The sequence below is a fragment of the Nomascus leucogenys genome, chromosome 12 (assembly GCF_006542625.1).
Source record: "Nomascus leucogenys isolate Asia chromosome 12, Asia_NLE_v1, whole genome shotgun sequence".
NCBI lineage: Eukaryota > Metazoa > Chordata > Mammalia > Primates > Hylobatidae > Nomascus > Nomascus leucogenys.
In genome coordinates, this window is record NC_044392.1 from 96,712,663 (window position 1) to 96,729,619 (window position 16,957).

The 16,957-nt window shown below is 37.5% G+C and overlaps 1 protein-coding gene across 1 annotated transcript in view; it reads left to right on the forward strand.

Moving 5' to 3' along the window:
* The window catches only part of PIGK (phosphatidylinositol glycan anchor biosynthesis class K), a 129,909-nt gene that overhangs the window by 36,282 nt on the left and 76,670 nt on the right, over positions 1-16,957 (forward strand). Inside the window, exon 4 of the mRNA XM_003260224.3 lies at positions 15,209-15,344. Within this exon, the coding sequence (XP_003260272.1) occupies positions 15,209-15,344 (136 nt within the window). The remainder of the gene's footprint in view (positions 1-15,208; positions 15,345-16,957) is intronic.

Consider the following 16,957-nt stretch of genomic DNA (forward strand, 5'->3'; position numbering starts at 1 on the left):
TCTGGGGATCCACTGGACACACTGTAAGTTGGACCTGAGCTAAAACCCCATTAATTACCTGTCCTCCATGAGCCCCTACTTTACCTGGAGGACCACAATGACGTTTTGAGTCCCTTGGAATCAACATCAGCTCAGAGCCAGTGTCCAGTAGTTCCTGAAATGTCTGATCATTTCCCTTTCCGCAATGCGCAGTTACCCTGGTAAAGGGCTGGAGGTTTCCTTGGGGGAAGGATGGGAGAAAGATTCACTGCATAAGCTGTTGGTTATGTAGTGGGGTCCTTCCTCAAGGGGACCTGGCCTCTCCTTCATCCCAGGGATTCTGGATCTGTAAACTGGCTCAAGTCTGCAAATTGATTGAGGGGCCATGATTCTCTGTTTTTATAATTCAAATTAGTCTTTTGTCCATTTGACCTTGAAGTTTTCTGCTTGTAAAATTAAGTAGGAATGCAGTAGGCTTCCTGACAATTTCACTTTTTAGGAACACCGTGATTAATTAGCCAGTGCCAGAGCTCTACACAAGTTAGAATATTCTGATTGCCACTTTGCCTTTGCTGTCCATTAGAGTAGCTACACCTACCTTGCCTTTGACAGCTGAGTGATGCCACTTGGCCTGTGCCACCTTGGGATCCAATTATTTCCACTGTATTTAAATTTTGTAGTTGAGCAACTGCGGTTCCTACTATTAGATCTGACATACAGAGAAGAGCAATAACAGGGCTCTTCAAAAATGCAGTTGCTGCCCTCACAAATCTATTTCACAATGCATTGGTCAAGGATATATCTTCTGGATCCTCCCTGCTGGGATGAGTAGGTCTAAAGTGACTAATCCACTCCACTATCCCAATCTCCCTAATCCTTTGGGTCCCTTCCTCTACATTAAACCAAGGGAGATCAGGCATTTCCACCTCTCACAGTGGGCCATCTTTTAATCCATATTTCAGCTAATCAAGCAAATAAACGATTAGAACTCCCCCCAGCCCCGAGCTGCAACATTAAATGCAGAGTCCCTACTTAGTGGGCCCAAATCAATAAATGCAGCCTGATCTAACTCCATGTTCCTTCAACCATTACCCCATACCCTTAATATCCATTCCCATGCCTGTTCTCCAGATTTCTGTTTATAAAAATTAGAAAACTCAAGCACTTCAAGTGTAGTACACCTCCTCATGGGTCACACTCTCAACCTCACCTGTAGGGGCCTGCCAGGACTTTTGTTATAGATCTGAAAGCAAACAGGGGTGTTGGAGGTGGCTCCTGAGGAGAATCAACATTATTTTGCCTGACAACTGCCTCAGGGGAGGCCATTACTGTTGCCTCAGGCAGCGCAGGATTTATTTCCTCAGACAAAGATGGAAAGGCTTTATGGCAGCATGGGTTGGAGAGGGGATGTTGCCACTGCTGGGGATGGGGAAGCTGTTTCTTCTGGCAAAAAAGGTTCATCAGAGTTTACAAACTCAGTGTCCCCAGCTTCATCTGGGTCCTCCATATGTTCCCATTCCAAGTTGCAGGGTCTCATTCTTTTCCAATCAATGCCCTCACTTTAACAATAGACACCTGGCGAGGCTGTGCATGCATTTTTCATTACAGATCAGCCACTTGCATGATAAGAACTTGTGTCTGTTTTTCCACAATTTCAGCTCTTTCTCTACAGGAGATAAGACTCTCAGTCAGGGCAGTCTTAGGAGATGGGAGGCTCAGTATCTGAAGCTGGGAGACAGAATCCCTGAGTTCATCATTTTTTCATCACTTTGTCTACCAAGCTTAGGAGCAACCAACCAGCTTCATTATGTTCCTTGGTTCTCCAGATACGGTCAAAGGTATTATGTATAGAGTTACTAAACTCCTTGCCTCGCATGAGCAGGAAATCAGGTGTGTCAAATGAATTTATTTTGCATAACTGTCACAATAGTTTATGCCAAGGACTATCAGTGTTCTCCATACTATTAGAAGTAGAGTCCTTAGCATTTTGGGGACTAATCATATTAAGCAGCCAACTCCAGAAACCCCAAAACCAATGAAAGAACTCCATCCTTAATATTCTGTTCCTCTAGGATCACTCCTCTTACCAAAATCTATACTAGTCAAGGTTCTCTAGAGGGATAGTACAAATAGTATGCAAATATATATAACACTTAATAAACTCACATATATGTGTGTGTGTGTGTGTGTGTGTAGATAGATAGATAGATAGATCGATCGATCGATCCTGGGTGTGTCTGCGAGGGTGTTTCCAGAGGAGATTAACCCTTTTGTTTAACTTTTGAGTTAACATTTGAGGCTGGGAAAGGCAGACCCACCCTTAATCTGGGTGGGCACCATCTAAGCAGCTGCCAGTATGGCTAGAATATAAAGAAGGCAGAATAATGTGAAAATGTGAAAAGACTAGCCTGGCCTAGCCTCCAATACTACATCTTTCTCCCCTGCTGGATGCTTCCTGCCCTTGCACAATCCAGTCAAGTTGACACTCAGTTGTAACCATCACAGGAGTGCTCAATAAATGTTAGCTATTATCTTCGTTGTACTCAACCACATGTAACTTTAAATATATGAGCCTATAGCTAGCTAGCTCTACCCTCATGTAATTTGTCTCTATGATAACATGTCTGCTTACTGATGAGTCTTACTGTCAGTAATTGTCTGCAGTGCAATTTTTTCAGTTTTTATTTCTGATAATATGAGTACAAAATACCTGGAATCATGTATCAAAGAATGCTAATTGTTCAACATTTGGCAAATTGAAAGTAATTCAGAAAATCTTGATGGTCAAGCATCTGTGGTTAGTAGATTTATTACGATGAATTTCACAGTGCATTGGTGGCTAGAGTTATTAACTTGAAGATTCCTCAAGACATGGCAAGGGAGGAGGAAGAAAAAAACAAAAGGTAATTTACCCTGGCATTAAGCTACTGATTAGCCTGACTTGATGAATTTGCTTGGCCTAATTACACTGCTGTAGAACCAATAATCTACAGAGCATCCTTAATAATTTGTGTCGGGGGTAAAGCAACACCTATGAGGCAGAAACCAAGAAATTTAAGAGGGCATCAAAGATTCCTGTGACCCTCATATTTCCTGCTGTGTTAATTTCAGTTACTATTCTAGCTTGGGATGATGCTTTTCTGGAAGATAAGCCTGGAGATCTTAGCTCTAGTAGCTAAACAATGCTCTAAGGTAGTATGTGATTAGGCATAGCTGTGGAAAACATTATATATTATTATATTATTATATATAACATTTTTAAGAGAACAGTTTAAAAACATTTTAACCAATACAATTTATTTAAATTTCTTTCCATGAAAATTTTTTATTAAGGTAATACCAGTTTATTACAAACAAAAAGTTGTGTTTTTTTGAAATTTCACACTCGAATGGTCCAGGACTGTGGAAGATTGTTCATCTATTTGAAATATGTATTTTTTTTACCTACTGGTCACTAGTTCCTGATTGGGCTACAGAGGAATTTCAGGGAGGCAGGTAAAGAATGGCCTAGCAGCCCTGATGAAGGGCTTACCTGGTTTTTCAGTGTTTGGGCAACATAATAATGGGAAGTTATTTATTATTTTAGGCTATTTTTCCTTTCATATATGTTTATCAGATTGGGCTTCCTGAGTACTTTTTTGAGAAGTTTTAAAATTTCACTTTTATATTGATGATGATCTTAAAAATATCTATATAGGCATGATCCAGATATTCTATTTAGATGAAATAACCAAAAAGTGGTAAGGGAAGAAAATATTAGCAGTTTTCTTTGTTTTTATCTAGGAAAGAAGAAAGAAATTATGCTTCTGTGAAAGGAAAATAAATCTTGGGGCCCCAAAATCACTTAAGCTAAAGGGAAAAGTCAAGTTGGAAACTGCTTAGGGCAAACCTGCCTCCCATTCTATTCAAAGTCACCCCTCTGCTCACTGAGATAAATCTATATCTGATTTCCTCCTTTGGAAAGGCTAATCAGAAACTCAAAAGAATGCAACCATTTGTCTCTTATCTACTTGTGACCTGGAAGCCCACCCCCACCCCCACCCACTTCTGGTTGTCCTGCCTTTCCCGACCCACCGAACCAATGTTGATCTTATATATGTTGATTGATGTCTTATGTTTCCCTAAAATATATAAAAACCAACTTGTGCTCTAACCACCTTAGATACATGTTGGTAGGACCTCCTGAGACTGTGTCCTGGGCACACGTCCTTAACATTGGCAAAATAAACTTCCTAAACTGACTGAGACCTGTCTCATATTTCGGGGGTTCACACTTCACTAGTATTTATTGTATATACTTAAAGTAGTAAATATGTATGACTTATAAATAAGTAGATGTGTATGTATGTGCCCTCCCGTTTTTTAACTAATAGGAATGCATGATTTTGAAAATGTGGAATCTATTTACATAAATAACTACTGTGTAACTACACTTGCTATACAATTCCAGTGCCCACTTCTTTTGGTTTTGTGTTGAAAGAAGGTCATATTACATATGCTGCGTTTTGTGAAGTAGGTTTTGCAGGGGCTTGAAAAGAATAAAGTGTGAGTTGAATCATCACACATGGTAGAATAGGCTTGCCAAACTATAAAAACAACATATTCTTTTATTTATTGGGGATATTTTGGAAATTTTGTCATTTTAATAAGATACAAGAACTTGTTACTGTTATTTATAGGAATGCAGTAGTATATCTTCAGAGTAGCTTTTTTTTTTGAGTCTTGATTTCAGCAGTGATTGAGTTGATACTTATTCAGTGCAGATTTAAATAACTGCTGTGATGCTGACCTGGTATTCAAGTGAAAAAGACACTTTGAGTTATCAAATGAGACCTTATGATAAATGGCATTCAAAGAATGTTTATTGGCAAAAGCTTATGTAAATATAATATCTGATTGTTCTGAACAGTAAACAGAACCTGGAAATTATGAATTACATAGTGTACAACATACTTTTATGAACAGACATTATCTATATCATCAAATTATGTTTATAGTGTATTAAAAGAAAAACTTCAGCCAAATTAAATTTAAAGGAGTTTAATTGAGCAATGAGTGATTCATGAATCAGGCAGCCCCCAGAATCACAGTAGATTCCAAGAGACTCCAGTGCAGCCGTGTGGTGGAAGAATATTTATAGACAAAAGGGAAAGGAAGTACAGAAATTGGAAATGGGAACAGGAACAACTGGATTGGTTACAGCTCAGCGTTTGCCGTATTTGAACACAGTTTGAGCACTCAGCAGTGTAAGAGTGAAGTATGGCCCCTGGGATTGGTCAAGACTCAGCTATTGTTACAGGAGCATACTCCTAAATTAGGTTTTCAGTGTTGTCTACCTATTAAGTTAGGTTGCAGTTTGTCCACAAGGACTCAAATATAGCAGAGTCCTTCTCAGACCACATTTAGTTCACTTTACCAATTCCCCCCTTTTGGTTATTTTCTCAATTTTGAGAGATTGACCAAAACTTTAATCATTAATGTCACTGTCACTAGCATAAATGTACTTATTTGGTCTTGAAACCCACTGGGAAACAGCAAAACAGTGAGTTTTACAAAGATAGGAACAAGGACTGAGTAGAGGGTACCTCCTGATGTTGGAACGTCTTGTTAACAGGAGGAAAACAAAACCTGGTCTGTTCTAGGATTTGTGTGTTTCCTTAAGTCTTAGTTTTATTGTCCCATTTAGCACAAGCAGCTCCATTTTTTGTGGTCTGTTGGGGCCTATCCTATGAGCTCAGTCCAAAACAATGGCCACCCATAACTTTGTTTAAAAAAATTTCCCGTTTTTAGTCAGGTTCTCACTTAGGTGAGAGTGTGACCAAAACTTACGGCATTAGTGCCACTCTGAATTACCATCATTTTGGGTTTCTGGTCTCAGCATGTCGGTCATAGGTTACGGTGTCCTCATGGTCACACATTTCTTTCAGCTCTTGTCATTCCAGTTGAAGAGAGACCATTTGACATTTTAGAGATGGCTGACTTGTAAACATTTAAAACCTTTGAGAAAATATAGCGCACCAGGGAGACTATTATTATGACTATCAGGAGGACAGTATGAAGAATTTGGAGTATGCTCCTTACCCAGGGTCCCCATAAACCAAATCACCTAAAATCAAATAGATTAAAGAATGAGCTAGATAAAGAGTCTACTCACTTAACTAAGCAGTCTCTCCATTAATCCCCTAAAACTGAATCTCTATAATCTACATTTGATGTATTTCTCCTAGACCACAAATGCCAGCAGCTGCAGAGATACTTTTCTGTGTAGCCAATTGTGTTATTTAGCATAACTTTTGTAAGAGAATTTAAAGTCTGTTGTGTAACTATACACATTACATAGAATCTGCTGTAGAGCCTATCATTAAGGATACACTTCTAATCATTGCCGTTTTTACTCCAAACCATGGGAAAAGGACCTAAATGATGCCCTTCTAGAAGTATGAAGGCCTCCTGGCAATGTTCTCTTTAACCTCTGGTGTGGGTTAAGAGGAATGAACCAATGTTCTGTTTCTGACTGATTATGAAGCAACGTATATACCATTAAAGTTTATCATGTACATTGGGCCTTCATTTTTTATCTGTCAAGGCATAAGGTTATCTATATATAAGACTGGCTGCAAAATCCTTCATAAATAAAAGTATACCCAAAGTGCATACAAGAGACCCCCTTCTTATTTCTGTTGTTCATAGAGGCATAAACAAGGAAAAAACATTCAAAGATAAGAGTGTCATGATAGTAGAGAAGTCTTGATTCACGATCTTGGGAAAAGCTGTCATCTTGGGAAAAGATGCCATCTTCTTCTGGGGAGAAACTTTCCTGGTTAGCTTTACCTTAAGGGTCCAAATGGGTGTACAGTTCCAAGAGTGTGGAGGAATCTTTCCCAGTTGTAGGATTATGAACCCAAGGTTCAAGGTTCCAAAGTTTTGTTGCAGTGTGGATGGTGTGGGCAGTGTTTCTCTGATGTTTTCAGAAGATCCAGTCTTTGGGTTCTAGACAGAAGGGTGCCAAGACCAGCTCAGTCGGGGAGACCCTAACTCAGTGGCGCTAGAGGAATTAAAGACACACACACAGAAATATAGAGGTGTGGAGTGGGAAATCAGGGGTCTCACAGCCTTCAGAGCTGAGAGCCTCGAACAGAGATTTACCCACATATTTATTGAGAGCAAGGAGTGATAAGCATTGTTTCTATAGATTATAGATTAAGTAAAAGTATTCCTTACGGGAAACAAAGGGATGGGCCGAAGTAAAGGGATGGGCTGTCCTTAGTTATCTGCAGCAGGAGCATGTCCTTAAGGCACAGATTGCTCATGCTATTGTTTGTGGTTTAAGAACGCCTTTAAGCGGTTTTCTGCCCTGGGTGGGTCTGGTGTTCCTTGCCTTCATTCCGGTAAACCCACAACCTTCCAGTGTGGGCGTCATGGCAATCTCAAGACATGTCACAGTGCTGCAGAGATTTTGTTTATGGCCGTTTTGGGGCCAGTTTATGGCAGATTTGGGGGCCTGTTCCCAACAGAAGGGGTTTACTGTCCTCAGTGAACCATTAAAAAGCTTTCTTTACCTGGTGAAAATACACTGTAGCATAATCTACATTATAACGTCAGCCCACTTGGATGGGAGAGCTTTTTTACAACCAGAAAACATGCATTGAAAATGACAATTGAATGAAATCCCTTTATAAACTGTTTAAGTGGCCCAACCATCTGGTTACCTTCAGGTAACCAAATGTACCTGAAGCTTTGATTGTTTTCCCATGAATATGGGTTTGACAAACCAAACATTGGTTATAAACTATTTTAGCAATTTGTAAGTTACCACACCAATATTTAATTTGAATTATTTTCTCTTTTCCATGATGTTTTGGAATGCATAACTTTTAATAACAAAAACTTTAAGGACTCAGGAAGGACAAGGTGGCTATTCTGGTTCTCCAAGAGTCCATGCTTGACATTGGACTTATGTCATCTTGAATACCAGTTGTTTTTTCCAATTTAGGTGTATAAACTAACTGATGTTAGGTGAAGTTAGGTGATAACTAACTGATGGGTTATCATAGATAATTTGACTTATGTTATCAGGAACCTGTATTCAAGAGTACTTTTCAGGGTTCTTTCCATCCTTTCATGAACCTCCTAAAAGACACCATATTCTAGGATTTTGTGTGCTTGTGAAGTTTTCAGAAACTGCAGCAGCATTAAGCAATTAACTGGAAGTGACTTTAAATAGTCATAGTTAAAAACACAGCTGACAAGGACAATTTCTGTGGTCTATAATAATAACCATAATTATGATTGATAGTATTACTTAGATATATTAGAATTTTAGAAATCCCATGCAATATTGGAACATACTGATGACATACACTAAACTATAACCTGGAGAAGGTTAAGCATTATTTTTTATTTTTACAATGCTTCCCAAATAACATGTCAAATAATCCTATTTACCTGTCTTTTGGATTCTTCAGGGGCCCTCTGTAGCATCCCAAAGTTAGAGGTCAGAAAAGATAATTTTGAAGCTGAAATTTGATTTTAGGAAGCCTATCAAATATGTTAGAGGTTTAAACACCTGATATTATGAAATAGAATTACTGGTCACCATAGTCACTCATTTAGCCAAAATGATAAAGAATTTTTAAAAAGGCAAAAACCTTTTACTCATTGATAGAGGGGAGACTTCACTTTCCAAACCGTCTGTCTTTTGTCTTTCCCTTCTTTTTTTCCTAGTTTATTCAAAAGGCAAACAAAAATTTTTTATTATCCTTTAATATTACATGAAAATCTTGTTCAGGGAGAGCCAGATTTCACCCTTTCATAAGTCTACTATTAATATAAACCCCAATTTTTAATAAAACTTTATAGACAAATTTATCAATCTTAATCAGGTTGGCCATAAGGTGAGAGATTCTTACAAACTTTTTATAACCCTTTAGAATTTTTGTTAAAGAGCCGATCAGTGCTCTAAGAAAAACCTATTGTGCTTTTTTTTAATGTTCACTTTACCTAAAAACTGAATAATACCCCTTTAACTGTAGCCAATATGTTTACACACAGAATCTCTTTTACAATTATTTTTTACAAACCTTCCACAACTTGCTTCACCTTTAGCTTTGTCTTATCTAATTTAAAACAATCCGTTAACCCTCTATACTAGGCAAAAATTTACATTCTCATGCTTTCTTATAATTTTTTTTTACCAAAAACAAATTTTACTTTCCTTATACACCTTGCATGTAAAACTGTTATTTCAGTAGTCTCAGTTACATGTTATAATAGTAACTCTTAGCAACGTTTACCTTTGGTGCATAAATTTCCTTTCATGAATCCTTTCATGACTTACACAGACCACCTACGTCATGCTTGGACTTTCTGACTTGTCCTAAGCATCCCTGTTTTTAACCAACCAGTTATTTTACTTCAGGACAAGAATTTACCATACAGGATCCTTTCTTATATAAAATCTCTTTTCTTTATAACCTTCTTTGCATAGCTAGAGGGCGTGGCTAATTCCACATTTCCCGAGGCCTTATCTAGAATCTGTCATTTCCAAGGTAGGTAAATTGAACAATTTTCAAAAGTCAAAGCAGTTTATGACCTTAAAGCATTTAGCAAACCTAATATCTGACCTGCCTGATTAAGAACAAATGTCTTTATATTACCAATAATCTTTAAAATTTTTTGTTTCCCAAAGATTACTAAAGTTACGTGAACTAAAAAGCTTTACAGTTTCTTCTTTCAAATATTTGATTTAAGCTCCTATTTTTCTTCAGGCCAATTAATTAGAGCTCTTTTATAGAAACATCACACACAGAATGCACACATAACTATACAGATAGACAGAAGAAGATCCAGTAGTTGTAAGTTTTTTATTTGCCAGTTTTTAAGGTTTTTAATCGGATTACTGGCATTAGGGTGGAGTCCTTGGAGGAACAGGGCCAGGAACATGCAGTTTCTACAGACTAATATAATAAGCAGGCACAGCTGGAAGGCAAAATAGATCTCAGAAATTAAGGGTCTCATTCTCATTTTTATATCAGATCCTGGATCCCATAAAGGGAGAATCAGCCCAGCTCCCATGGGTGTCTTATCTCTTAGTGGTGGGTGGGGACATTTCCATAACTTTTAGGTGGCCAAGAGCATGCTTCTCTGATCCAAATGTGCAGAGCTGAGTATCTCCCCATTACTGCCATTAGCTATCCCTAAAAGTATATTTCCTACCTGGTTATTACACACCAAAGCTCTCTCATAATGCAAAGTCATTTCCGATACTCCCCAAAGTCAAAAACATCAGATAAGGCAATACAAAACAGAACAGAGCTTTAGATTTTGAGAGGGATCTATCCACTTTTAATTCCTGAGGTTTCTTGAGGAAAACAGAGATTTTTCCCAAAACATGGTGTGTGGTGCCTCCTCTGCTTTTCTCAAGGAGTCCCAGGCTGTTAGAGCTTGAATATCCACTTTTAATTAAGCTGACTTTTAACTGTAGCCCTCTTTATAAAAGTCCTTTTAAATTTCTGATTACCCCACTTTAGCCAGGCCAAACAGCCAATATTTCTCGCTCAGAGAAAGAAAAATGTAATACAGTTCATGGAGGGGAAGAGAATCAACAAATGGTAAGTGTCATACAGATATCAGACCAGAAAGGACTCATTCCCTAAGCGAGGAATTGAACTCAGGCCACCATTGTAAAAACGCAAGGCCTTAGCTACTGAGCTACATTGGATAGCTCCCATTGTTCTTCCCAGAAGTCTAGAGCAGTCAATTTTGAGTTTGCAAAGGCTTTTAACTGCTCAAGATAATTTTTGGAGCTAGCTATGACATGAACCCCAAAATTCCTTTTCCCTGGAAGGCGGAGACTAAGAGAAAGTACCACCACATGGTTACAAGGTTAAGCTCCCAAGGACAAAACAACATGGAGACCTCAGGCAGTTTTTTTGTTTGTTTCAGGGAACTGCAGCAGTTTGTTATTGACCAGCTTGCTGGGCCATCTTGAGTAAGCTCACTAGCTTATGGGGTCCTAAGCCTATGTTCTATTCCTAAAGTACTCTTTATAACAGAACCATACAGAAAGACAAGGACACCAAATTTGCTACAGCTTAAGAATAGCCTCAGAATCCTTTTTTTTGCATTAATTAAAACTTTACAGAGGAGATAAACAGTGATTTTTACCATACATTTAACCAGTTTGCACAGAGAGAGGCCAGAAGTCTGGTAAGAAATTCTTGCCCTTTTGCTGGCTTGTCAAGTTTCTGGGTTCCCCTTCCCTGAGTAGCCCCAGTGACCCTGCTTACCACACCGTAGTTCCGGGGGCCAAACTGCATCATCACAAAGGAAAATAATGGAACCACGGGCAAAATTATCTCAATTTTGCAAGTTGCTGCCCAACCAGTTGTATGGGGGACCTGAATTCTAATATTTTCCATTCTGGCCAGAGTAAAATATGTGTGCTTTAAATAAAAATATTGAAATCTTTTTAGGAGTTTCTGCATATCAGTAGGCATCCGTAGATGAGACTAATTTGGGAGCCTCATTGTTTTAAATGCATTTCACTGCGTTGTTCATTTGGAATGTTCTATTGTAAGTTATCTTTAGTAAGATCTTGCCATTTCTGTAACACTTCTGGGGCTTCTGGGGCCTAACACTTATTTATGCATGTATAAGCCAGAAGGAACTCAGTTCTTCAGAAATTAAGGATCTCACTTTTATCAAAAATATTGGCTTTGCTCTTGGGTTCCCTTGATTAACTCAGCCAATGATTTTTTTTCCTACCTAAGTGCACGAGAAAAATGAAACAAAGGGATAGAGCACAAAAATCCCTGCAAATTTTTTTTTTCTTATGAGGCGGAGTCTTGCTCTGTCACCCAGGCTGGAGCGCAGTGGCGTGATCTCAGCTCGCTGCAAGCTCCGCCTCCCAGGTTCATGCCATTCTCTTTCCTTAGCCTCCCAAGTAGCTGGGACTACAGGCACCTGCCATCACACCCAGCTAATTTTTTTGTATTTTTTGTAGAGACAGGGTTTCACCGTGTTAGCCAGGATGGTCTCAATCTCCTGACCTCGTGATCTGCCCACCTTGGCCTCCCAACATGCTGGCATTACAGGTGTGAGCCACCACCTCTGGCCCCTGTGAATTTTTAAAAGCCAAATTTTATAGCCCCTGCAATATTACCACTTACTACCAGTTTCTTTCTGACCCACTCAGATGTAAGAAGCCTCTAACTGGATTCAAGCCAGTTAATTACTGGATCAAATCTGATCCTGCACCCAGGCCAGTTGCTGTCAATTCACTAATTGGCTAGCCCCCAGAATCACAGCAGATTCAGAGAGACTCCAGTGCAGCCACATGGTGGAAGAAGATTAGAGGCAAAAAAAAGCGAAGTGAGGTACAGAAATTGAAACAACTGGATTGGTTACAGGTTGGCATTTTACTTATTTGAACATAGTTTGAGCACTTGGCAGTATATGAGTGGTTGAAGTATGGCTGCTGGGATTGGCCAAGACTCAGCCATTGTTACAGGTGCATACTCCTAAATTGGGTTTTCAATCTTGTCTACCTATAAAGTTAGGTTGCAGTTTGTCCACAAGGACTCAAATATGGAATTATGGAGTCCTTCTCAGGCCGTTTTAGTTTGCTTAAACAATTAAGGATGTCAAAATACAAAAAAATTAAATGTAGAACCAGACTTGAAGCTCTTCTGTTCAACAAAGCAGCAGGCATTTAGTTTTTGGAAAATAATGTCATCTTTCAATGGGATTAATGTTTTTAGAGTATTATTAGTTTGCTAGTTTTGTTAGATTTAATTTATAATTTTCTCTTGATTTTATAGTTTTGTAAGAACTATAAGTCTAAGTAGTTTGTTTGCATTTATATACTTAAGTACTGTTATATAAATAATTTAACACCTGGATCAAGTGAGAATTATTTTTTTTCTGTAGAAAAGAGTTCTGTACATTTCTTAAGTTTTAGAAACAGTGAATTAGAATATGTGGTTGGACTTCAAAACGTTTGAAATCTATTCTGTTTCCCAACTTCTCTTTTTCTGTATTATTCCAAGTACAGTGTTTTATAATATATTGATTATGTTAACCGGTCATAGTACTTATATTGAGGCTCAAAATTATCTCTAAGAGAAATGTTGATTAAATTTATGATTTTAAGTTAAAGTTAGTACTTCTTTCTGATTGATATTGACATTGTATAGCTATTGAATAATTATTTAGTTTCATAGAGTGAAATTAACCCTAAACAGAAAACATAGCCTAAAGAAATATTCTTTTTTTTTTTTTTTGAGATGGAGTCTTGCTCTGTTGCCCAGTCTGGAGTGCAGTGGCGTGATCTCGGCTCACTGCAAGCTCCGCCTCTTGGGTTCACGCCATTCTCCTGCCTCAGCCTCCCAAGTAGCTGGGACTACAGGCGCCCACCACCACGCCCGGCTAATTTTTTTGTATTTTTAGTAGAGACGGAGTTTCACTGTGTTAGCCGGGATGGTCTCGATCTCCTGACCTCGTGATCCGCCCCCCTCGGCCTCCCAAAGTGCTGGGATTACAGGCGTGAGCCACCGTGCCCAGCCAGAAATACTTATTTTTATATTGACATTTGGAGGTCAATTCAGTCTTGTTTAACAAAGGAATATATGATTGATGTTTATTTAATGTAAATTAATGATCTCCTTAAGTTTTAAAAAAGAGAAGATGTATTTTCTGTTTTAAGAGGAATGACTCACTATTCTGTGAAAATGAATCAGTAACAGCTGAAGATCTGATCTTTGAACGTGACAGGGTTGGAACACTTTCAAAGTAGAAATCTAGCCAATTTTCAAGAAAAATCATAATGTTTCAGTTTTGAACTTTAATGTATTTGGAACATATGTAGCAGAACATTTTCTTCTTGCTGTCCCCTGCCAAACTAATTACGTATGCCACATTAATTTTTTCCTTATGCTTGGGAAACTCAAGATATGGTAGAATGGAGAATTTCCTGATTGTTACTCACCAGTTTTAATGGTAGAGTGAAGATGAAAAGTATCAAAGAGAGATTTTATTTCCTTCTAAAGAAATTATATGCAAAAATTAAAACCTTTCATTCACTTAAAATTATTTACTGAGTACATCCTATATGCCAGACCCTAGTATGTGGTGTGAGTGATACAGTGGTGAACAGGACAGATATAGCCCCTGCTCTCAGAGAGCTTATATTCTAATGGGGGTGGTGGTGATAGGAGATGATGGGGATTTCAGATTCACAGATGTCCTGAAGAAAATAAAACACACAATAAGATAGAGTACCATAGCTGAGGCTGGAATTATATGAAGATCTGGGAGGAGTGAAGTCTAAATTTGATCAGTAGCCACTTAAGTGGGAAAGGCTTGGCATATTCTGAGAACAGAAAGGCCAGTGTGGAGGTAGCATAGAGAATGTGGGTGGTAGAGGCTGAAGTTGGAGAGACAGAGACCAGATTATATGAGCCTTTTAGATGATGTAAGGAGTTGCAGTTTCTCTCTAAATGTAATGGGGATGCATGGAACTGCAGGTGAACAAATAAAATTTTAAAAAAGATATAATGGGGAGTCCTTGGAAACTTTTAAGTGGGAACATTTAATAATTTGACTTATTTAAGGAAGATCACTCTGGGGGCTATTAGGAGAATGAACTGAAAGAGGGTGAGAGTAGAAGCAGGACGCCAGGTAGGGAGCTATTCCAGCATCTAGCCAGAAGATGGTGGTTGCTGGTGTTAGGGAAATGGAGTGGATTTGTGGATCTTGTGAGGAGTGATTGGCTTGGAGGTGTGCTCTTGTGCTAAACTGATTGTACTTGCTGATCAGTTGCATGTTTTTATACTCAAGCATTTGGGATTCTGAAAGTTAAATTCTTTGGGGCATCATAGTTTAATGTGGACTCTGTATGTCTTCAGAATGTAAAATTTTACTAAAAAATATTTTCGATGCTTGAGGAAGACAGTTTCTTTAGCTTCCCTTTGCTATGTGGCATAAAGTGTACACATTGTTCAGAAAAACATTATAACTTGAAATTCTGTTCATAAGTTTATGCCAGATTGCACTAATTTCTCTATATAGTACACAAGGATATGAAAAAAATAAAGTGCCTTCAACTATGTAGTTGAAAATTGTTTTTTTAAGGAGGAGAAAAATGAACACAATAGCTACATGATATAAATTGTGTTTAACTTATTCCTTTTATCTAAATTATATATTTACTGGATTTTTTTTTTCCTAGTCACATTGTCCTAATGCTTGCAGATGATATGGCCTGTAATCCTAGAAATCCCAAACCAGCTACAGTGTTTAGTCACAAGAATATGGAACTAAATGTGTATGGAGATGATGTGGAAGTGGATTATAGAAGTTATGAGGTAAGTTCTTTAATCTAGCCACATTTTTGAAATGGCATTGTTACTTTTAAGCTCTAAAACAATGGCAGAATAAAATTATTATTTTTCTTTAAACTTAATTGTCACTGAAGCCTTGATGTAACTTTCTCTGAAGTTCGTATTAAGGCAATGATATATAAGTAAAATATTAAAACATGAACATTTTATGTTTTTATCTAGGACAGAAAAACTTTATATTGGCTTCAACGTTAGAGTATTATAGTGAGGTTTCATGTGTCAACTTTCTTTTACAGTAAATATATTTTATAGTAAACGTATATTTTTCATATTTGACCTAAAATTCCAAGTTTATTAGTTTTAGTAATTGTATTAATTGTGGAAAAACTGTAGTGACCATAGTTTCAATATGCTTCCAGTGTTTTTTATGAATGTGATAAGAAAAATGTAAATGTAAAAAATGGTATTATACTGTATTTTCTCCCTTTGAAACTTCATTTTAAATATAAAAGATTGTGAATCCGCTTAATATTTGAAGTCTTCTTTTATGAAGTCTTCTTAGATAATCTTTCCCCTTTTACCAAGCCTACCAAAAGTAAGACACAATTTCCTGTGTGTTCCTAGACCACTTTTGAAGCAATTTTAAAAGCATATCTATCTCCTCCTAGACTGTAAGCTAAGAGGGCCTATATCTTATGTATCATATAGCTGGCAAGTACCTAGAGCCTGGTGTTAGGCACTCAAAAATGTTGGCTCATTGAATTAAATATGTATGTTTGACCTTTTACTTGTTTATTTAGTCATATTTTAAGAAAATATAGGCCAAATATTTTCCTTCCCTGTTGGCCAACAAGAATTCCTGTTAAAACAATTAGCATTTTGCTGTCTTGCAGGAAAAATGTACATCAAACAGTTTACACACACACAAATGTGTATACATACAATTTATACACTCATGTTCTAGGAAATAGTTGAACAAGAAAACTGGATAGATTTTCTACTTTTTAAATGTAGATATGCATAATATATGACTCAGCTGTTGGCTTTAAATCAGTGTTTTACTCTCTACAACTTTAAATATGCCTTCAAAGAATCCCAGAAGGATAGAAATTCTAGATTGGGAAATCTCGTTTAAAGTGTTATGAATTTTGTACATGTTAAAGATACCACTAACAAAATCTGAGAAACAAAGTGCATTCAAAAATTAAAGATACGTAATTTTGGGGAAATAGATATGAAATTTTTTTTTTCTTTTTCAACCTTTATTTTAAATTTAAATTCAGGGGATATATGTGCAGATTTGTTACAGAGGTATATTGTGTGATGCTGAGGTTTGGGGTATGATTGAGCCTGTCACCCAGGTAGTGAACATGGAACTATTTTATTTCATGGTTAATCTATAATTGACTAAGTAGTTGTACAGATTAGCTGCAATAATGTAGTTGAGTTTATTTAAAAATTCTTATATTTCGTATCCTCCCACAGAATTGCCTATGCAGAGGGATTAATAACTTTTATTTTTTATTTTTCTAGAGCTGGAGTCTTGCTCTGTCACTCAGGTAGGAGTATAGTGGCCATATAATAGCTCACTGCAGCCTTGAACTCCTGGGCTCAAGTGATCCTCCTGCCTCAGCCTC